Raw genomic sequence first — 23,317 nt, 5'->3', positions numbered from 1 at the left:
ATCAATTAGTTCTGATTTTATAGGCATATTTCTTGTGATAGGTCTGACCTTCAATACCTTCCTATCCATACGAGCTACAGATCTACAGACAATGGTGATGAGTTCCTTCACCGCTCTTATCAAAGATATTTTATAAAAAATGTAATTCCTCCACTTTGATTCTCTAGAAATATTTTTCTTATTACAGCTTTAAATGTTAATTCAATAGCTTCCTATCTACATAACATATACATCTAAAACCACTTGAGGTTATGTCTCTGACCACATAGTAGTCTACACACATTCGAATTGCAATTTTTATTTACTGAAATTACATAAATATCTCCTATGATAGGTCTAATTTTCAATAGTTCACTGTCCATATGAGTTACAGATCAACAGACTCGTGTATTGGTTTCATTGACCTCTCTTATCAAAGGTACACCTTCATATTTTTTTCCAAAATGTCTCACCTTTAATTTTCAAAAAATATATCACCAAGTACAGCTGTGGTTATTAATTCATGTACAGATCTAATTTGAGGCAAATCCAACATAACACATCACTGAGTATGTTACATTGGATTTGCCTCAAACAGAACGCTTTGTATTCAGGACATAAAGTTAATTTCTTTTACACTTTTTGCAGTTTACTTTAGTGCCTTATTGCAAACATGATGCATGTTTTGGAATATTTTTTATTCTGCACAGGCTTCCTTCTTTTCACTCTTTAATTTAGGTTAGTATCGGGGAGTAACTATAATATTGTTGATCCATCCTCAGTTTCCTCCTATCACAGCCATTAAACTCTGTAACTGTTTTAAAGTCACCGTTGGCCTCATAGTGAAATCTCTGAGCAGTTTCCTTCCTCTCTGGCAAGTTAGGAAGGATGCCTGTTTATTTGTAGTGACTGGGTATATTGATACACCATCCAACGTGTAATTAATAACTTCACCTGCTCAAAGGGATATTCAATTTCTGATTTTTTTACCCATCTTCCAGTAGATGCCCTTCTTTGCGATGTTAGCTCACTGACCTCCCTACTCCCTAGTAAACACATTAGAATTGCTATTTTTCATTGCACTGATTTTACATGAATATTTCCTGTGATACGTCTACTTCCAATATCTTCCTATCTATATGAGCTACATGTAACATTCGTCGTTTGGAGGAAGAGAGGAGGACCAAGGCACAGCGTGAAAAGTATCCATTTTAATAGAATACGTTAAACAAACAAACAAAATAACGATAAACGAGAATAACACGAAACGAAACAGTTCTGTCTGGTGCAGACACACAAAGACTGAAAATAACCACCCACAAAACCCAACAGAAAACAGGCTACCTAAATCTGGTTCCCAATCAGGGACAACGATAGACAGCTGCCTCTGATTGAGAACCATATCAGGCCAAACACAGAAAACCAACACAGAAATAGAAAACATAGATTACCCACCCAACTCACGCCCTGACCACACTAAAACAAACAAAATACAAAAGAACTATGGTCAGAACGTGACACTACAGGTCTACAGACAAGTGTGGTGGGTTCCTTGACCTCTCTTATAAAAGGTACACTTTTATTTTTTTATTCCTCCCCTTTGATTTTCTACAAATATTTATCCTATTACAGCTCTGGTTATTAATTCACGTACAAACCTAATTTTCAATAGCTTCCAGTCCAAATGACATATACAGTACCAGTCAAAAGTTTGGACACACCTACTCATTGAAGGGTTTTTCTTTATTTGACTATTTTCTACATTGTAGAATAATAGTGAAGACATCAAAACTATGAAATAACACATTTGGAATCATGTAGTAACCAAAAAAGTGTTAAACAAATCAAAATATATTTTATATTTGAGATTCTTCAGCCAATAAGTGCTCAGCATATGTGGGAACTCTTTCAAGACTGTTGGAAAAGCATTCCAGGTGAAGCTGGTTGAGAGAATGCCAAGAGTGTGCAAAGCTGTCATCAAGGCAAAGGGTGGCTACTTTGAAGAATCTCAAATATAAAATATATTTGGATTTGTTTAACACTTTTTTGGTTACTACATGATTCCATATGTGTTATTTTATAGTTTTGATGTCCACTATTCTACAATATAAAAATAAAGAATAACACTGGAATGAGTAGGTGTGTCCAAACTTTTGACGGTACTATACATCTAAAACCCTCCTCCTTAGTACACCAATGATATGTATTTAAACATTTTCTTTTTCAAATGTTAGAATATATCTTCCACTTTGACATTACATAGTATTTTGTGTATATCGTTGACAAAAAAATACAATTAAATCAATCTATTGAAAATTAGACTTATCACAGGAAATATTCCTATTAAAATTAATGCAATATAAAATGGCAATTCTAATGGGTGTACTATGGACAAGGGAGATCAACAATATAAACGCAAGTGGTTTTAGATGTGTATGTAATTTGGACTGGAAGCTATTGAAAATTAGATCTGTACATTAATTAATAACCACAGCTGTAAAAAGTAATTCACTTTGATAATAGAGGTCAGGGAACACACTGTACTTGTCTGTAGATCTCTTTCACATGTGGAGCGGAAGCCATTAAAAAGGATAATTATTAAATATAAATTTATAAATCAGGGAACTTTAAAATTAGAATTCTAATGGGTGCATCATCAATTAGAGGCAATAGTGACTTTGCCACAAGTGATTTTAGCTCTCTAGGTCATGCAAGTAGGCTACAGTAGGTTGCATATGAGTGTGAAAGATCATAGACCTATTTATGTTTTTTGAGCTCACATTTTTACACAAAATCCATTAAAAATAAACAAGATACAATTTTAAAATGTAATTATTGAGTAAACAGTTGGTTTAACAGTTGGTTTAAGATCTTTAGATGATTTCATATTTTTTTTAACGTTTCTGTAAACACCAGGTACAGCTGATTGCACTTTTAAGATGGTCCCTCAGCAGCGATTGCAGAATATTCCCCTATTGAAACCAACATAAAGTAACTTTTTTCCCAAAGGAAATTAATGGGGGGGGGGAGACCTGTACATTGATCCTTATCCTCATCTGATTCTAGATATATCACCTGAATCATCCTAGGACCTTCTATCTAAGAGGTATTGACGAGAAAACTCTGAATATCAAACCAATATACAAACTGAAACCAAATGTACTGTGGTGATAAACCTTCAGTGCTGCTCAAATGACCTTTGCAATTATTGGTTTAAGCATAGGATACTCCAGCTATCCTATAAGATTCGAATAATTAAAATGCATTTATAACGTTAACAATACTTTATATCATGGCCAGTTTGCTGCAATTCTTGTAATGTGTTATTATGTTCTTCTTGACAATACAAGCGCAGTTGGTGAATTTATTATGAGGGTGAAGCGAGTGGAAACTCCAAAAAACAGTCTGCGCATGCCCCCAGCATTAGGGACTTTGATTTATTTAAAATTTTGCTACCGCAGCCTATAAAAATGACCGACAACCGATTGCAGCCCATTTCTCAGTCGAAATGATACACACAAAGTGATGGATGCACTGTTGTAATGTAGCCTATATCGTTCTGTCAAATTAACAATGATGTTACAATGTAACGAAAAACGCGAGATTTTACCTGGTAAGAAATCACTTTCTTCAAATTTTTCGTAGATTGACAGTTTACAATTTTAGATCTGCGTTAACCAAGATTACAATGGGTCTAATCTAAACAAAAGGTGATAGGCCTATGATAAGTATGGAAGCAATTGATGAAAAACAAGACAACTCTGTATTAGGCCTACACTATAAACTATACAGTTAGGTGTTAATGTTAAGATCTAAAATGTAATGGAAATGCGTTTGTTAGGAATGTAGGACAGGCAGGCACGAAATTATGTTATGTGTACAGTAAGAAAGTGGTTTAGATGGGGAATAACCAATGAGAATAACAGGGTCGGTGTGAAAATGATATTTTTGCATTAGCCTACACTACACTTCTTTCATCTTTCCATCATATTTTCTTTAATTAAGTAAATGCCATATTATTATCATGTTATAACAACACTGAAATATTTCTGTTATTTTTGCATGGTCTCTCATCCAAGAAAGGAGCTTGCAACTTCATTTACACGCTCTTAGCAAATCTATGTCATGCAGTGTGGTGGAAAGGCTGTGCGTGTACTTGTTGAGCTCCCGGACCATCACAGAGTATGAGAGCCAGGTGATCTGGTCCCAGAGAACAGACATGCAGAAGGCTGCCAAACTGCTGCAGATGATCCTGAAGAAGGGTCGCGATGCGTGTCTGCTCTTTTTCGACTCACTAGAAAAGTGTTGCCAGTGCCCACCACAGTTCGAAAGAGTCACCGGCCTCCCAGGTAAGTCTCTTCAAAAGTGTACATTTTTTCATTTGATTAATTGCAAGTAAATGACTTTGTCCTACATGTCTATAGTTTTCGTGTAGTTCTCATCAACATTTAAATATGGTTATGCATAGTCTAGGCATTACGGTGATTTTGTGAGTCTAAATTAAATAAAGGTTCAATAAAATACATTTAAAAATATAATGTTATGTGACATTTAGAGAGGTAGGCTAACTTGGCCTATATTGCAGCACGTTTTCTTTGTAGTATGTTATATGGTAAGCCAAATTCTACCCCACTTTAACTTTTGAAAGCACTGGAAACCCAGCACCATTTGGTGTCCGATGCAGGTGAGGCCCAAGAATGTTCCATTCCTCATGTAAAATCTTTTTTTTTTAAGATAAAGTGTAGGCTTAAATCTAAATGGTTTCTCCACGTGTTCAAAACTAAAGGTCATAGAGGTTTTTACAGTATGTCATCATCATGACGCAACGGGAATCACCGGGATACTGTTGTCAACAACAGACTATTTCCAATTTTTCAACCTCTTCCCTTTTTTCTCACACCCCAAACAACAGAGAGGAGGAGGACCAACACTGCCCCAACTTACGTCATCAACATCAGCCATTCCAATTTGAGTAACTGCATCATTGGAGATGGTAACTTTCAAGGTGTGACAACGTGTATACAACAACCTCAGAGCATGGGTTCAGAGGATGCTAGGCATGGTAAGTTACAGTCAAATTCTCATCATTTCATATATTTAAAATTGTGTGTTACAAGATTCAAGCACATTCACAGATACAAGCAAGCGCATATGTATATATTTTTATTATAATTATTCACTTCTCTTTTTGACCTGCACCATTGGCGCTCGGACCTTAAGAATTTACATTTTCCCTTCCACATAACATTTACATTTCTTTACTGAGTTCAAAGAAGCCATTAGATTCATAACTTTCATGTACTATACTGCATTCCATTCATGTCCCTATTACAGAGACAATGGGAAGCAACACCACCAGTGACCACCAGAGAGCAGTACAGGCCTGTCCAGATCCAGAGCTCCAGAGGAGTGTCCAGGTCTATGGGTCCCAACTGCAATATGTCATCATCGGGGACAACAACAACCTGCAGGCTGAAGACACACCGGAAGAGGTAGAAGGGGAAGAAGAAGAACTCATTAATAAAAGTAACTGATTGAATTTGTGTAGTGCTTTTCCAGATGCTCAAAGTGGTTTACATTGTAATGGGGAAAACTCCCCTCATACACCACCAACTAGTTTCCATTTAAGTCATTTAGCAGACTCTTTTATCAAGAGTGACTTACAGGAGCAATTAGTGTTAAGTGCCTTGATGAAGGGCACATCGACAGATTTTTCACCTAGTCGTCTCAGAGATTCAAACCAGTGACCTTTCAGTTACTGGCCCAATGTTCTTAACTGCTAGGCTACCTGCCTCTGGAGCCAAACGTTACATGTTCGAATCAGGTGACAGAAAGTTGTTTTTTGTTTTAAGCCTATGCCAAACCTTAACACTTACCTTAACCATTCAGAGTTAATGCCTAACCTTAAGATTTCAGAGTTAAAGCCTACACTTAACTCTAACCTTAAAAGTTTGGAGGTAATGCCTAAACTTAACCCTAACCTTAAAAATGTGGAGTTAATGCCTAAACTTTAATGCCTAAACTAGTTGTGTGGCACTGCATCAGTATCCTACAGAGCCATACATATATGGCTCTTCTATCCCAGATGCCATCTCCTGCTGTTGTGCCCTTGAGCAAGCTACTGCACCACGGTCGACCGTGGCTCTCAATCACCATAAGTGATATGGGGACAAAATGTATGGCCATTGGCTACATTGTGTTCCTTGCTGTGTCGATGAACTTGATTTCTGGGGAATGTATATGTATTGTAAATTGCAGTGTATTGTTTGGATAGTATAACTTAACCCACATAATCAAAGAATGAACCATATTTTTGGTCCGTAGACTTATGGAATAAGTATTGAATCATACGGTACCTACATTACGTTCTGTGAACCCAATGTATAATGACCGCACTGACCACTGCTACTGATAAAGTGCATTTTATTTATTTTAAGTATTTACTGCTGTAACAAATGAAAAGGTGCTGTTTTACTTTGAATGTATTCTTAATGTATTCATTTGAATGAATGTGTTAGGGCATACTGACTTATCTTTACTGAAAATTATACTGTACATATTCACTGTTCTACTAAGTTATCAACATTTGTTGAAATAGGTTATTTCTATAGAAAGAAAAAGTTTATTATAAGGTACAGAAATTGTTATTGTTTTATCTGTCAATGAACAATATTTTTTCTCAATAATTTTGTTTCTCAATATAATCTTTTGCTTGAAAAGCTGGCATGTCACCTCATGAAATATCCATACAACATTATAAAGGTATTGCATTACATTTTTATTATTCTTTGTCATCATTTCTTGAACTCTGGGAGGGAGTTACATCTGGAAGGTTTGAACAGATTAAAGATACAAGCTACACAGCAGTACATGCATGTTGCTGTCACATTTTGGGCTTTCTTTTATGTACCACACCTCTACTTATTATAGTCCATATTTTGTCCTGCAATGACTTGTTTTGTGAGAAACAATCTCTAAGCTAGTTAATAGTAGCCTGGATCCTAACTGAATAGTTCTGTTTCACTTTACCAAACAGAGCAATTTAGTTTGGATCTAGACTAAGTTAATAGCCCCAAGTCTAAATGATTTTAGTCGTGAAGTAAGTTGTCAAGGAAACACAGACCTGCTCTATGGACGGACATTACTATAAATAATATTTACATACAGAATGCTGAGTCACTGTGGATTCAATATGTCACAACAATAATGTGTTAATGATGAGAGAAGAAGGCAGTGTATTTAAGGCAGAAATATAAGGAACAAGACTTGATTTGTAATAGACATTTTAATATACATACATCCTGATTCCTGGCTCCCGAAATATGCTTCTGCTTCTGGTTTAGAGACAAACTGTATGGTTAAGACACACCACAGTCACACACAACTGATATACAAATTCATGAATGCATTATTTTGAGGCTTTGAGTTGAACATGAGAGTATCGTGTAATACCATACTTTGCTGCCTATACAATAAAACAGAGGGTGGTTTTAAGCATGTTAAATCATACCATAACTATTGTAAAGCAAAGAAAGACAATTTGAGATCATTTCATGTACTGTTATTGAATATGGGTGTTTATCTGCACAATATGAAATATTCCATTCAAAACCAAAGAAAAAGCCATGTCAAACTTACATCAATAACTAAAATCAACATAACAGGTATAGATTTCTTTCCCAAAATATGAATATATTTCTGGGGGCGCATGCTTGTTACTGTAACAGACTAGATGATTGTTGGGGGCACAGGCTATATAAAATATTGACAAAAAGTGATTCCTACTGTTTGTGTCTGCTTTTGTTATGATTATCTAGCACAATTACTGTACCTGCTCAATGATATCACGTGTGTTCAACTACCAGTGACAAATACTGTGTTAATATTGTTCCTTCATCATGTCATAGCGTTAGTATCATAGAAATAGAATGAATAGAACAGGGTTGGAAGCTCTAACCCTGGAAATTTGACGGGTAAACTCATATGTACACTCACAATGGCTCCATGGTATTGCAATGCAATAATTTCCATGGTTATTTGGAATGTTTTATCAACTGATGCTGGATTACCATGGTAATGAAGACTGTTCATTCAAATGATGTTAACTGATGTGGCTCATGCAATGCGACATATTTTTTGTAATGTCAGTTGAGTTGACTCAACAAAACATCACAGCACAGAATGAAGGGTACACATCCTTCTTTTACTTCCTGGCATGGGTCTAAGTTGAAGATGACAAAGGTTAAGACAATGGGATTCTAATATCCCATAATAATATGCAACAATGGTAGTTGGCAACATACTAACCATTCTATTTCTATGGTTAGTATATTCAGTAGTCTGACGTCTTTTGGAGAAGCATGCTCTAATCGGGGGCTGCGATAGCGATCTATAGCAAGCAAAAAATACTTATTTGGGTTTTATATTATGGTTTAGACAGAAGGGAATCCTTTTGGCACTAAAGCTGACACCTGACATTCCTGTAGACCCTACGCCTACGGAGAGACAGGTGAGAGGTTTGGGCTACCTTCATGGGTATGATCCAACTTTGAGCAAAGTAACACGCTGTTTGTTTACCTGTTATTCTTTATGGTAAAAATGATGCTTCATCAAGACCGCTCAGAACATCAATGAGCATAACTCATTATTGTACCGTCAGCTAAAAATAACCTGAACATGTCAAGAAGAGTAAAAAGGGGGAGGCAACTTTTCATCACAAACCACCTGACTCTAAGCTGAACCATATGTACACATGTATACCATACCATAGAAAATTATAACTTGTAAAAAAAAAACATCTACAGTTCCATATATTTTTAAGTCATCATCCAATCGTTTGTTGCTTTTGTCTCATATTGTCTCCACTTCAAGGTGTTCACAGCTCTCAGTATGGGACTTGTGTTGTCAGCATCACACCTACTCTCCTACAATAGAATACCACAGCCTGAGGAATTCAAATATGGAGCGTTATTTTGCCTTGTGCTAATTGATTTTTCTGTGGGCGAGTAGCTCCTACCACATTCCACCAATTGTGCCAGTATAGGGGGTGACTGAGGCCATACCACTTTGAATCTTTACACTACCTCATACTTTACATTTGATCATTCAGTGTCCTTAACCACCTCTCTATGGCAGAACATTATGGGAACATTTACATTACTGAACAAAATATTGTATAAAAATGGACTAGTATCCTTTTGTCTGAAAGTACTGGTACTGTATGCGACGATCAGAGAACATAGTAACAAGCACTGACTACACAGTCCACATTCCTCAAAGGAAAAGTAAAGGTCCACAGCCTGCTCTGACAGCATCGACAGACAGACTAAACTAGACACGTCTACTGGTATAGGCCGGATCGCAGCACGGTCATCCAGATCAAAACCCAGTCAGTCAGAGTTCTGTATTGTGCCATATGTTCTGGAAGTAGCTAGAAGACAGTGGAGAAGGTAGACAAGGATGAGGGAAGAGTCTAGATCTCGTTGATTGTTCTTTCCGAGGGTCGGTAATCAGCTCCCTTGGGGGACGACATGTAGAAGGACTGGGTCTTGCGTTTTAAGCGCGCCCGCTTGGTGGCCAGGGAGAGGCTGTGCTTGCTGGAGGAGATGATGTCGTGGATGAACTTCTTGCAGTCCACGCACACTTCCATGGTGCTCCAGTCCTGCGTCAGCTCCGCTGGGAGCTCCACCTCGTCACGGGACTGGGACTTCTCCAGACTACCGTGCTTAGACAACCTGAGAGAGGGAGGGAGGAGAGGTTAACACTAAGTTGTGTAACAGAGGAGGTTCCATCCCTGTCCCTCACTGGGCTCAGTCGGCTACAGTTGCTCTTAAAATAGAACATAACTTCAATTGAGAATAAGTCTTGTAAATCTAAAACAGGGGCACAATTAAAAAAGCGTTATGATCTTGAGAAGAGGTAGAGGGGTGCCTACTTGGACATGGTCTTCTGAAGGCTGAGGCGGTGGTGGCTGGTAGAGGGCTTCTCAGGCTTGGGGGCTGCTGCTCTGCTTGGTCCTGCTGCTGCTGCTGAGGCTGCTGCTGCTCTGCTTGGTCCTGCTGCTGCTGCTGAGGCTGCTGCTGCTCTGCTTGGTCCTGCTGCTCCTGCTGAGGCTGCTGCTGCTCTGCTTGGTCCTGCTGCTGCTGCTGAGGCTGCTGCTGCTCTGCTTGGTCCTGCTGCTCCTGCTGAGGCTGCTGCTGCTCTGCTTGGTCCTGCTGCTGCTGCTGAGGCTGCTGCTGCTCTGCTTGGTGCTACTGCTGAGGCTGCTGCTGCTCTGCTTGGTCCTGCTGCTGCTGCTGAGGCTGCTGCTGCTCTGCTTGGTCCTGCTGCTGCTGCTGAGGCTGCTGCTGCTCTGCTTGGTCCTGCTGCTCCTGCTGAGGCTGCTGCTGCTCTGCTTGGTCCTGCTGCTGCTGCTGAGGCTGCTGCTGCTCTGCTTGGTCCTACTGCTGCTGCTGAGGCTGCTGCTGCTCTGCTTGGTCCTGCTGCTGCTGCTGAGGCTGCTGCTTTAACTGTTGCTTTTCCTTTTCCTGCTGAAATTGCTGCTGCTGTTGGGGTGGCTGATGGACCAGCTATACTGGCAGCTTTCCCCAGGGCTGCTACCCGGTCCCTGGATAGAGTGGTGGTAGATCCCAGGGAATATATGGGCAGGTTGGCATAGGGCTTGGAGGGCAGCCTCATCTGACAGAGAGACAGACATAGAGCAGAGTATGAACTCACTCATAAAGACACTGAAGGTACAGTATAGGACTGTCAATATTATGGGCTGACTTTCTATCAGTGTGAGAGAATAGATATGACATACTTTTTGACAGCACTGTGAACACACAGGCCTTTTGCAGAACTGGCAGGTGTAGGACCAGGTGAACAAGGAAAACCTTTTGGATCGGCAACAGAAGCAAAGCTGTAACAAATAATTAATTCAGATCAGGTTTAAGTTTAAAAGTTTAAGACAAAAGCAATCAAATCATTCAAAAAGCAGTGTGTGATCAAATCCAGTGACTACAAATATTTTGAAAGGAAGGTGTAAGATGATTTTTCCCAACAATAGGTACTGTGATGTTTAGTCCGAGAGACTTGTACTTCAGCTGGGTGAAAATGAACAGCGGTAAACGGACCTTTCCCTTCTTCATAGCGTTGTACACATCCTTGTATTGTTGGAACTTCTCCAGGTCTGCTTTGACCAGCACCTGTCTGATGTGCATTACCTCTTCCACCGTCAGGGACAAGCACTCTACCGGGAAACAGAACTCCTCCTGAAAACACACATACACACACACACACACACACACACACACACACACACACACACACACACACACACACACACACACACACACACACACACACACACACACACACACACACACACACACACACACACACACACACACACACACACACACACACACAGTACCGGCCGGGTTACTATGACAACCGCACTAACTGCCCTTGTTACCATTCAGTCCACACACACCAGCACCTCTCGGTGCACTCTGTCCGGGTTCAGACTAGTTTGGGCAAAAAAAAGTCTCCATTGTTCACTTGGCAAGACGAGGGGACAAACAAAGCACAAAGGGCAAGGAATGAGTAAACAACTTGAGTGATGACAAATAATGTCAATATTCCAGAAAATTCCAGAAATCAAATCAAATTTTATTAATCACATGCGCTGAATACAACAGGTGTAGACCTTACAGTGAAATGCTTACTTACGAGCACCTAACCAACATTGCAATTTAAAAAAAATACGGATAGGAATAAGAGATAAAAGTAACAAGTAATTAAAGAGCAGCAGTAAAAAATGTAATATCATTATATACAGGGGGTGCCGGTACAGAGTCAATGTGCGGGGGCACCGGTTAGTTAAGGTAGTATGTACATGTAGGTAGAGTTAATTAAAGTGACTATGAATAGATGACATCAGAGAGTGGCAGTGGTGTGGAGAGGGGGGGCAATGCGAATAGTCTGGGTAGCCATTTGACTAGATATTCAGGAGTCTTATGGCTTGGTGGTAGAAGCTGTTTAGAAGCCTCTTGGACCTAGACTTGGCGCTCCGGTGTCGCTTGCCGTGTGGTAGCAGAGAAAACAGTCTATGACTAGGGTGGCTGGAGTCTTTGACAATTCTTAAGGCCTTCCTCTGACACCACCTGGTATAGAGGTCCTGGATGGCAGGAAGCTTGGCCCCAGTGATGTACTGGGCCGTTCGCACTACCCTCTGGCATGGGTCCTCAGATCCTCAAATGGTTCTACAGCTGCACCATCGAGAGCATCCTGACTGGTTGCATCACTGCCTGATATGGCTGAGCAGTTGCCATACCAGGCAGTGATGCAACCAGTCAGGATGCTCTCGATGGTGCAGCTGTAGAACCTTTTGAGGATCTGAGGACCCATGCCAAGTCTTTTCAGTCTCCTGAGGGGGAAAAGGTTTTGTTGTGCCCGCTTCACATTTAGGCAGGTTACCTTAGTGTTTTTGGGCACAGGCACTATGGTGGTCTGCTTAAAACATGTTGGTATTACAGACTCGGACAGGGAGAGGTTGAAAATGTCAGTGAAGACACTTGCTAGTTGGTCAGTGCATGCTCACTGCACACGTCCTGGTAATCCGTCTGGACTTGTGAATGTTGAACCGTCTAAAGGTCTTACTCACATTGGCTGCAGAGAGCGTGATCACACAGTCTTCCGGTACAGCTGGTGCTCTCATGCATGTTTCAGTATTATTTGCCTCAAAGCGAGCATAGAAGAAGTTTAGCTCGTCCGGTAGGCTCGTGTCACCGGGCAGCTCTCGGCTGTGCTTCCCTTTGTAGTCTGTAATGGTTTGCAGGCCCTGCCACATCCGATGAGCATCAAAGCCGGTGTAGTACAACTTGATCTTAGTCCTGTATTGACGCTTTGCCTGTTTGATGGTTCGTCAGAGGGCATAGCGGGATTTCTTATACGCTTCCGGGTTAAAGTCCCGCTCCATGAAAGCGGAAGCTCTAGCCTTTAGCTCAGTGCGTATGCTGCCTATAATCCAGGGATTCTGGTTGGGGTATGTGCGTACGGTCACTGTGGGGACGACCTCATCGATGCACTTGACAGATGTGGTGTACTCCTCAATGCCATTGGAGGAATCCTGGGAACCTATTCCAGTCTGTGCTAGCAAAACAATCCTGTAGCTTAGCATCTGCTTCATCTGACCACTTTTTTATTGATCTAGTCACTGGTGCTTCCTGCTTTAATTTTTGCTTGTAAGCAGGAATCAGGAGGATGGAATTATGGTCAGATTGCCAAATGGAGGGCGAGGGAGAGCTTTGTATGTGTCTCTATGTGTGGAGTATAGGTGGTCCAGAGTTCTTTTCCCTCTGGTTGCACATTTAACATGCTGAAAGAAATTTGGTAAAACTGATTTAAGTCTCCCTGCATTAAAGTCCCCGGCTACTAGGAGCGCCGCCTCTGGGTGAGTGTTTATTTGTTTGCTTAAGGCGGAATACAGCTCATTCAATGCTATCATAGTTCCAGCCTCTGACTGTGGTGGTATGTAAACAGCTACAGTACAAAGAATATAGATGAAAACGCTCTCTGTAGGTAATGTGGTCTGCAGCTTATTATGAGAAACTCTGTTCAAATACTTTTTATTGAACACACACAAGAATGGTGTATAGGTATAAAAGACAAGTATACAATTCTTATCTAAACATAAAAGAGCAGACAGAAACAACAAGACCCAGAGTTCTGGGTACAAAACAAATAATACAAAACACAACATACAGAACAAGGACAGATAGAAAGAAAGAGATTAGATGTCACCCCCCCCCCTTATTCCCCCCTATTCCCCTCCCGACTGCTCGGGTGGAGGGGCCAGCACATGCTGCCCAAAGGTAGATTAAAAAACTACAATTGAAAGTGCGTTAAAAAGTACAAATTCACAGCGCCGACTGGTCCAAGTAAGAGAGGAAAGGCTGCCAGATTTGATCAAATGTTGATAATTTATTGTTCAGAATATATCTAATATCTAAGTGTACAGTGTTTGCCAATTCGCTGAGCCATAATTTGGTAGAGGGCGCTTCCCTCCTTTTCCTAAACAACAACAAAAAAAATTGGGCCGAAATGAGACTAAGAGATGAGTTGTTTTTGGGGGTTGGTTAATCCGTTTAGGGAATCAGACACTCCCAGGATTATCAGAAGCGGGTCTGGGTCTATTGAAGTCTCCAGAACGTCAGAGAGGATCCTAAAAATTCCACACCAATAACCATACAAGCTAGAGCACAGGGCAAAGCAGTGGAGTAGTGTACCCTGCGCAGCCTGACATGTATCACACATAGGGGATGTATCAGGAAATATCCTATGCAGTTTAGTTTTGGAATAGTGTAATCTGTGTAATACCTTGAATTGTATGAGACGATGTCTGGAGTTAATGGAGCATGTGTGGATATACTCCAAGCTATCTTCCCAGTCTGCCACCGAAATGTCAGTCCCTAGTTCTTCCTCCCATTTTGCCTTAATGGCATCTGTAGAAGGTATGCTAACAGATTGAAAAACGTCATATAGACGAGATATCAGTTTGTCTGAGGTGGGGGATGTTTTTATGCGTCCGTGAAACATGGAAGGTTTAGCATTCCCAAATGTCGGGAGGTGTTTTCTAACAGTCTCTAATTTGTAGGTATCTGAAAAAGTTACTTATGGGAAGATTATAAGTTTCCCTCAGCAGCTCAAAGGAAGCAAAGGTCCCTTCTATATATAAATCCCCTATGGTACTTCTCCCTAACTCTCCCCATCACTCAAATGTGTTATCAAGGTTAGAGAGGGCAAAGGAGGGATTCCTGGCAACAGCGAGCATGAATGATATTGGTCGAAGCTCAAAGTGGACTTTAGTTTGCTTCCAGATTCGGACTGTGCTATGTATAATAGGATTGTTACGATAAAGTGACATCTCCAGATTGACAGGCGACAAAATCACAGCGCCAATAGATAAGGGGTAACACTCCTCACACTCCATACTAAGCCAGCTGGATGACGGAAGTGCGTCATCCAGCTAAAACGTAACAGCGCGGAGGTTAGCAGCCCAATAGTAAAATATAGAATTTGGGAGAGACAATCCTCCTTCCATCTTGGATTTACAGAGGTGTTTTTTACCTATCATGTGTGTTTTATAATCCCAGATGAATGGATTGATAATTGAGTCCAGTTGTTTATGAAAGGATTTAGGTATGAATACTGGGATGTTCTGGTATAGGTAGAGCAGTTGTGGGAGGAAGACCATTTTAAAGGTAATTAATTCTTTTGAGCAGAGAAATTGGGAGAGTTCTCCAAAATTGTATGTTTGCCTTGAGTTTTTGCATCAGAGAGGGGAAATTCTCTTTAAATAGTGAGGAGTATTGTTTGGTAACTACCATTCCTAGGTAGGTACATTTTTCTGAAGATAACTGGAAGATGTTCTAGCCAAGAGGTGTTTTGCAACCGTATGGGCATTAATTCGCTCTTGTTCCAATTTATTCTGTATCCCGAGAAGCTACCAAACAAATTAATCACATCAAGAATAGCTGGAATACTAGCTTGGGGTTCTGTTACATAGAAGAGAATGTCATCTGCGTATAGGGGAATCTTATTTAGAGTATCTTTAGTATTATAGCCGTGTATTGCTGCATGAGATCTGATCGCCTGAGCGAGAGGTTCAATAATTAGGACGAAGAGCATAGGCGACAGCGCAATACCCTGCCTTGTCCCTCTGTAAAGGTTAAATCGGGGCGACAATGATTGGTTAGTGAGTATTCTCGCACAGGGGTTCCTATATAAAAGCTGGATCCAATTTATGAACCCATCTCCAATATTACATTTCTGTAGGACCTTGAATAGATAGGACCACTCAACTTGACCAAAGACCTTTTCGGCGTCAAGAGATATAACGGCAAGGTCCACGTTAGGTAACCTCTGAGAACACATAATGTTGAAGAGGCGCCTGAGATTGAAGAATGAGTTTCTGTTAGGGATAAAGCCGGTCTGGTCCGAATGGACCAATTTGCCAATTAAAGTGCTAAGCCTGTTAGCCAGTGTTTTTGCTAACATCTTTTGGTCTGTATTAAGGAGGGATATTGGTCTGTATGACCCTACCTCTTCCGGACCTTCACCCTTCTTATGTATAACTGTAATGAACACCTCATCCAAAGTAGATGGGAGAGCTCCATCCTCATTGGCCTGAACCAACATTTTGTGCAGGTAGGGAGAGAGCATGTTGCTGAATGTTTTATAGAATTCACCAGGGTATCCATCTGGGCCCGGGGTCTTGCCACTCTTTAGAGATATAATTGCTTCTCAAATTTCTTCAAGAGATATTTCCTTATTCAGGAAGTTAGAATCTTCCTGGGTCAAGGCAGGAAGATTACAGTCCTCCAAAAAGTTATGCATAATTAAGAGGTTAGGATCCACTTTAGATGTGTATAGAGTCTCATAAAACTGACAGAATCTGTCATTGATGTCTTTGGGGGAAGAAAGTAATTCCCCAGATGCAGATTTAACTTTGTGAATCATTCGGTCACTCACATTCTTTCGAAGTTGTCTGGCGAGTAATTTATGTGGTTTGTCACCAAACTCAAAATATTTTTGCTTGGCATAGAGAAAAGATTTAGCAATTTTAGCTGAGAGAATCTGATTATATTCAAATTTTAAAGAGGTAATTTTTTTATGTTTCCCCATAGATGGATGGCTAGCATTCTCCCTATTCAGTAGGTGAATTTGTCCCTCCAGTTCTACCAATTTTCCTCTGTTTTGCCTACTCCTGGCAGCCTGGTTCTGTGAGGAGCTGAGGATTCAACCTCCAGACCCTCTCGTTTGGTACAATGTCACCCAATCTCAGAGAAGGTGAGTGGACTGTGGTCAGAGATGATAATATCATGATACCTCACATTACAGGTATAGGGGAGTAATTTCGCATCAACCAAAAAGTAGTCAATTCGAGTATAAACATTGTGAACATTAGAGTAAAAGGAGTATTCCCTACCCGTAGGGTTAGAGATCCTCCATATATCAAATAAGTTAGAATTTTTTACGTAAGTATTCAAGAATTCGCTTGAATAATTATGAGAAACTCTACCTCAGGCGTGCAATAGCTTGAGACTTCCTTAGATATCGTGCACCAGCTGTTGTTTACAAAAATACATAGACCTCCGCCCCTTGTCTTACCAGACGCTGCTGTTCTATCCTGCCGGTACATCGTATAACCAGCCAGCTGTATGTTGATATTGTTGTTGTTCAGCCACGACTCCGTGAAGCATAAGATGTTACCGTTTTTAATGTCCCGTTGGTAGTTTAATCTTACCAATAACTCATTCATTTTATGGTCCAGAGATTGCATGTTTGCTTGCAGAATTGAGAGGAGTGGGGGTTAATTTGATTGTCTCCGACTTTTCAGAAGGTAGCCCGCCCTCCGGCCTCTCTTTCTCCGCCTCCTCTTCACGTAGATCACTGGGGTTGGGGAAGGTATCCGAGGGAGCCGTATATCCTCCGCCTCGGGCTCGTCAGAGTTGTGAAAGAAGAAAAATAATTCTGCTAGTCCGTGGTGAGTAATCACAGTCCTGATGTCTAAAAGTTATTTTCGGTCACAAGAGATGGTAGCGGCAACGTTATGTACAAAAGAGTCAAAAAATAAGTTACGAACAACGCAGATAAACAAACAAAAAAACATAATCGGTTAGGGGCACGTAAAACGTCTGCCTTCTACTCCAGCGCCATCTTAAATCTACTTAGTTCTGCTTCACTTAAAGGTCTAGACAACCTAAAAATAGACAAGGCCCCTTTGCTCTGTAGCTGGAGTTGCGGTTGGTTTTCTGCTTCTTTCTGCCTGTTTCTGACTTCAATAAATAAGCCTGCGGTGAGACTACGGAGATGCTACAGTTGAAGTCGGAAGTTTACATACACTTAGGTTGGAGTCATTAAAACTCATTTTTCAACCACTCCACAAATTTCTTGTTAACAAACTATAGTTTTGGCAAGTCGGTTAGGACATCTACTTTGCATGACACAAGTAATTTTTCCAACAATTGTTTACAGACAGATTATTTCACTGAAATTCACTGTATCACAATTCCAGTGGGTCAGAAGTTTACATACACTAAGTTGACTGTGCCTTTAAACAGCTTGGAAAATCCCAGAAAATGATGTCATGGCTTTAGAAGCTTCTGATAGGCTAATTGACATCATTTGAGTCAATTGGAGGTGTACCTGTAGATGTATTTCAAGGCCTAACTTCAAACAGTACCTCTTTGCTTGACATCATGGGAAAATCAAAAGAAATCAGCCAAGACCTCAGAAAAAAAATTGTAGACCCCCACAAGTCTGGTTCATCCTTGGGAACAACAGCAAAGGACCTTGTGAAGATGCTGGAGGAAACAGGTACAAAAGTATCCATATCCCCAGTAAAACGAATCCTATATCGACATGACCTGAAAGGCCACTCACCAAGGAAGAAGCCACTGCTCAAAAACCTCAATAAAAAAGCCAGACTACGGTTTGCAACTGCACATGGGGACAAAGATCGTACCTTTTGGAGAAATGTCCTCTGGTCTGATGAAACAAAAATAGAACTGTTTGGCCATAATGACCATCGTTATGTTTGGAGGAAAAAGGGGGAGGCTTGCAAGCCGAAGAACATCATCCCAACCGGGAAGCACGGGGGAGGCAGCATCATGTTGCGGGGGTGCTTTGCTGCAGCAGGGACTGGTGTACTTCACAAAATAGATGGCATCATGAGGTAGGAAAATTATGTGGATATATTGAAGCAACATCTCAAGATATCAGTCAGGAAGTTAAAGCTTGGTCGCAAATGGGTCTTCCAAATGGACAATGACCCCAAGCATACTTCCAAAGTTGTGGAAAATGGCTAAAGGACAACAAAGTCAAGGTATTGGAGTGGCCATCACAAAGCCCTGACCTCAATCCTATAGAAAATGTGTGGGCAGAACTGAAAAAGCGTGTGCGAGCAAGGAGGCCTACAAACCTGACTCAGTTACACCAGCTCTGTCAGGAGGAATGGGTCAAAATTCACCCAACTTATTGTGGGAAGATTGTGGAAGGCTACCCGAAATGTTTGATCCAAGTTAACAATTTAAAGGCAATGCTACCAAATACTAATTGAGTGTATGCAAACTTCTGACCCACTGGGAATGTGATGAAAGAAATAAAAGCTGAAATAAATCATTCTCTCTACTATTATTCTGACATTTCCCATTCTTAGAATAAAGTGGTGATCCTAACTGACCTAAGACAGGGAATTTTTACTAGGATTAAATGTCAGGAATTGTGAAAAACTGAGTTTAAATGTATTTGGCTAAGGTGTATGTAAACTTCCGACTTCAACTGTATATTTAACAGTACCCCAGGTCTATTGCTGCTGCTGCAATTACTGGTCATCCTGGTGTTGTTCCAATAATGTTTCTCAATAATGTGTCTCTATTCAAAGTAAAAAAAATTGTACCCATCTAATGTTTCTCACTCCCAGAAGAACCATTAATATACTGTGATTCTAATGCTGCTGCGGCTCCTGCTGCTGATCTTATGACTCACAGAGATACAGTGGGCTGCATTGTCTCTGGCCCAGAGGCAGGTAGGGAGGGGGAGAGCCTAGGGAGTATCAACAATAACAAAAAACAGGGAGTTTATACTTGCTACTGAACAACAGTACGTTATATACAGTATACACAACATGAAGGAGTTAATTTATCTAGAGCATTGTTTTAATTGGCAGTGGCTCGCTAGGCTACATGATGCTTGCAAGCACAACAACTATAACTACGGTTAAATAGAGGAAAGCTGAGTATGATGAAATGATTGGTGCTCCAGCGAGGGATGCATCTGCTGTTGACTGTCAAAATGCATAATGACAATCACACCTAAACTGAAGGGCTTTCTATGAAAACAGCAACAGTCCTGGGCTGAGGGATGGGTCTCTAGGAAAGCAGGAAGCATTAGAAGAGATGATGATGAACTACGATGCACCAGCAGGGACATAAGGGGCGACTGGCAAACCTTGACAGGCTTTCTTCCCCTGTACAGAGCAGACAGGGCAGACCACACCATGCCCAAGACAAACACCTCGACGGGGTAGGAGCTCCGTAAGGGGTGGAGGGTGGAAGGAGGGGAGTGGAGGAGGAGGGGGGTCCAGGGGAACAGATGGTGGGCTATCCTCCCGACCTGAGAAGGACAAGGGTTATAGAGGTGTATGGAGGAGGGGGAGGCCAGGGGTTATAGAGGTGGATGGAAGAGGGGGAGGACAGGGGTTATAGAGGTGTATTGAAGAGGGGGAGGACAGGGGTTATAGAGGTGGATGGAAGAGGGGGAGGCCAGGGGTTATAGAGGTGGATGGAAGAGGGGGAGGACAGGGGTTATAGAGGTGTATTGAAGAGGGGGAGGACAGGGGTTATAGAGGTGGATGGAAGAGGGGGAGGACAGGGGTTATAGAGGTGTATTGAAGAGGGGGAGGACAGGGGTTATAGAGGTGTATTGAAGAGGGGGAGGACAGGGGTTATAGAGGTGTATTGAAGAGGGGGAGGACAGGGGTTATAGAGGTGTATTGAAGAGGGGGAGGACAGGGGTTATAGAGGTGTATGGAGGAGGGGGAGGCCAGGGGTTATAGAGGTGGATGGAAGAGGGGGAGGACAGGGGTTATAGAGGTGTATTGAAGAGGGGGAGGACAGGGGTTATAGAGGTGGATGGAAGAGGGGGAGGACAGGGGTTATAGAGGTGTATTGAAGAGGGGGAGGACAGGGGTTATAGAGGTGTATTGAAGAGGGGGAGGACAGGGGTTATAGAGGTGGGTGGAAGAGGGGGAGGACAGGGGTTATAGAGGTGTATTGAAGAGGGGGAGGACAGGGGTTATAGAGGTGTATTGAAGAGGGGGAGGACAGGGGTTATAGAGGTGTATTGAAGAGGGGGAGGACAGGTGTTATAGAGGTGTATTGAAGAGGGGGAGGACAGGGGTTATAGAGGTGTATTGAAGAGGGGGAGGACAGGGGTTATAGAGGTGGATGGAAGAGGGGGAGGACAGGGGTTATAGAGGTGTATTGAAGAGGGGGAGGTCAGGGGTTATAGAGGTGTATTGAAGAGGGGGAGGACAGGGGTTATAGAGGTGTATGGAAGAGGGGGAGGACAGGGGTTATAGAGGTGTATTGAAGAGGGGGAGGACAGGGGTTATAGAGGTGTATTGAAGAGGGGGAGGACAGGGGTTATAGATGTGTATTGAAGAGGGGGAGGACAGGGGTTATAGAGGTGGGTGGAAGAGGGGGAGGACAGGGGTTATAGAGGTGTATTGAAGAGGGGGAGGACAGGGGTTATAGAGGTGTATTGAAGAGGGGGAGGACAGGGGTTATAGAGGTGTATTGAAGAGGGGGAGGACAGGCGTTATAGAGGTGTATTGAAGAGGGGGAGGACAGGGGTTATAGAGGTGTATTGAAGAGGGGGAGGACAGGGGTTATAGAGGTGTATTGAAGAGGGGGAGGACAGGGGTTATAGAGGTGTATTGAAGAGGGGGAGGACAGGGGTTATAGAGGTGGATGGAAGAGGGGGAGGACAGGGGTTATAGAGGTGGATGGAAGAGGGGGAGGACAGGGGTTATAGAGGTGGATGGAAGAGGGGGAGGACAGGGGTTATAGAGGTGGATGGAAGAGTGGGAGGTCAGGGGTGTGTGAGGGAGAAGAAGTGGGGGGATTGGAGGTGGGGTGTTAGGAGCATCTTACATCACCTAACAGAAAGAAGATGAAGGCTGATGAACACAAGACAAACTGACACACTATTCAGGAACCAAAATCTCCAATGTGCTCATTTTCTCCAGATTGATAAACTCTTCTCTTTTCCTTGTTCTCTTCTGTTACTCACCAGAGACTTGGAGCTCTGTCTGGATGGGGGTATGAACTGCCGTACATTGGTGGGCGTTTCCTTCTCAATGGAGTGTCTCCTCTGGGGGGCATGCCGTCTCTCAGGCTGGGGGGTGGAGGAGATAGGCAGGAACATGGGTGGAGCTGGGGGTGGGGGGAGAGAGGATATGTGTGATATACTTTTATGTAGTACTGTAACCCTTATATTACCAGTTAAGTTGACTGAGAACACTCTCTTTGACAGCATTAGTCTCAGCATAGAAGAGCTGTCAGGTGAACAGCTGAGAGATGTGAAAGCATAGAATTACATATAGAATTCTAGGATCTCCATGATAACCTTAACCATAGCTTCATCGCCTCCCGAGTGGTGCAGTGGTGTTAGCTGTGCCACTAGAGATCCTGGTTTGAGTCCAGGCTCTGTCGCAGCCGGCCGCGATGAGGAGACCCATGGGGCGGCACACAATTGGCCCATCGTCAACCGGGTTTGGCCGGCAGGGATGTTCTTGACCCATCGTGCACTAGCGACTCCTGTGGCGGGCCGGGCGCAATGCACGCTGTCACGGTCGCCAGGTGTACGGTGATCCTCCAACACATTGGTGCGGCTGGCTTCCAGGTTAAGCGGGCATTGTGTCAAGAAGCAGTGAGGCTTGGCTGGGTTGTGTTTCGGAGGACGCACGCCTCTCGACTTTCGCCTCTCCCGAGTCCGTACAAGAATTGCAGCGATGAGACAAGACTGTCACTACCAATTGGATACCACAAAATAAATCAACCCTAGCTTCATGTCCACACCCTGGCTGAACCCTAACCCCAACCCTAACTCTGGCCTTCTGGTCAACTCACTCTTCCTGCCCAGTACAGACTCTGGAGATGTGTCATCTACCACCGATGTAGAGACACTGGAGCTACTGGCTGACCTTCGACCCCCAATGGTGATGTCATCCTGTAGGGGGAACAACAGAGAGCAGTGCTGTCGGATGTACAGTTGAAGTCGGAGGTTTACATACACCTTAGCCAAATACATTCAAACTCAGTTTTTCACAAATCCTGACATTTAATCCAAGTAAAAATTCCCTGTCTTAGGTCAGTTAGGATCACCACTTTATTTTAAGAATGTGAAATGTCAGAATAATAGTAGAGAGAATTATTTATTTCAGCTTTTATTTCTTTCATCACATTCCCAGTGGGTCAGACGTTTGCATACACTCAATTCGTATTTGGTAGCATTGCCTTTAAATTGTTAACTTAGGTCAAACGTTTCGGGTAGCCTTCCACAAGCTTTCCACAATAAGTTGGGTGAATTTTGGCCAATTCCTCCTGACAGAGCTGGCGTAACTGGGTCAGGTTTGTGGGCCTCCTTGCTTACACACGCTTTGTCAGTTCTGCCCACAAATTTTATATGGGATTGAGATCAGGGCTTTGTGATGGCCACTCCAATACGTTGACTTTGTTGTCCTTAAGCCATTTTGCCACAACTTTGGAAGTATGCTTGGGGTCATTGT

At 42.2% G+C, this 23,317-nt stretch overlaps 2 protein-coding genes across 9 annotated transcripts in view; one reads left to right on the top strand and one right to left on the bottom strand.

Annotated features, from left to right (window-relative positions):
• Positions 1 to 3,441: 3,441 nt before the first annotated feature.
• Positions 3,442 to 6,754, top strand: LOC139564498 (uncharacterized). 2 transcript variants are annotated; one of them, XM_071384070.1, is made up of 4 exons: positions 3,442 to 3,592; positions 4,059 to 4,328; positions 4,892 to 5,041; positions 5,314 to 6,754. In XM_071384070.1, the coding sequence occupies exons 1-4, from the start codon at positions 3,553 to 3,555 to the stop codon at positions 5,511 to 5,513; spliced, it is 660 nt and encodes a 219-aa protein (XP_071240171.1). In that variant the 5' UTR covers positions 3,442 to 3,552; the 3' UTR covers positions 5,514 to 6,754. The 2 variants fall into 2 exon arrangements, with proteins under 2 accessions (XP_071240171.1, XP_071240172.1); XM_071384071.1 differs by having other exon boundaries at positions 3,475 to 3,592; positions 4,063 to 4,328.
• Positions 6,734 to 23,317, bottom strand: part of LOC139564496 (protein spire homolog 1-like) — a 61,348-nt gene continuing 44,764 nt past the window's right edge. For 4 of the 7 annotated variants that reach the window (XM_071384063.1, XM_071384065.1, XM_071384064.1 and 1 more), the window contains 7 exons: positions 22,659 to 22,758; positions 21,820 to 21,962; positions 19,975 to 20,139; positions 11,094 to 11,231; positions 10,781 to 10,879; positions 9,914 to 10,656; positions 6,734 to 9,713 (listed from right to left, as the gene is read on the bottom strand). In XM_071384063.1, the coding sequence (XP_071240164.1) occupies positions 9,452 to 9,713; positions 9,914 to 10,656; positions 10,781 to 10,879; positions 11,094 to 11,231; positions 19,975 to 20,139; positions 21,820 to 21,962; positions 22,659 to 22,758 (1,650 nt within the window). In that variant the 3' untranslated portion in view covers positions 6,734 to 9,451. The remainder of the gene's footprint in view (positions 9,714 to 9,913; positions 10,657 to 10,780; positions 10,880 to 11,093; positions 11,232 to 19,974; positions 20,140 to 21,819; positions 21,963 to 22,658; positions 22,759 to 23,317) is intronic. The other 3 variants (XM_071384067.1, XM_071384068.1, XM_071384069.1) reach the window with 1 other exon arrangement.

This window comes from Salvelinus alpinus, chromosome 35 (genome assembly GCF_045679555.1).
Source record: "Salvelinus alpinus chromosome 35, SLU_Salpinus.1, whole genome shotgun sequence".
NCBI lineage: Eukaryota > Metazoa > Chordata > Actinopteri > Salmoniformes > Salmonidae > Salvelinus > Salvelinus alpinus.
Note: the sequence above shows the minus strand (reverse complement) of the source record. Positions and strands in the feature narration are given on the sequence as shown.

Coding starts and splice junctions, on each gene's coding strand:
- LOC139564498 (XM_071384070.1), top strand. CDS start 3,553: ATGATGTTACAATGTAACGAAAAACGCGAGATTTTACCTG. Junction 4,329..4,891: donor AAGAGTCACCGGCCTCCCAG/GTAAGTCTCTTC, acceptor CCCAAACAACAG/AGAGGAGGAGGACCAACACT. Junction 5,042..5,313: donor TTCAGAGGATGCTAGGCATG/GTAAGTTACAGT, acceptor TCCCTATTACAG/AGACAATGGGAAGCAACACC.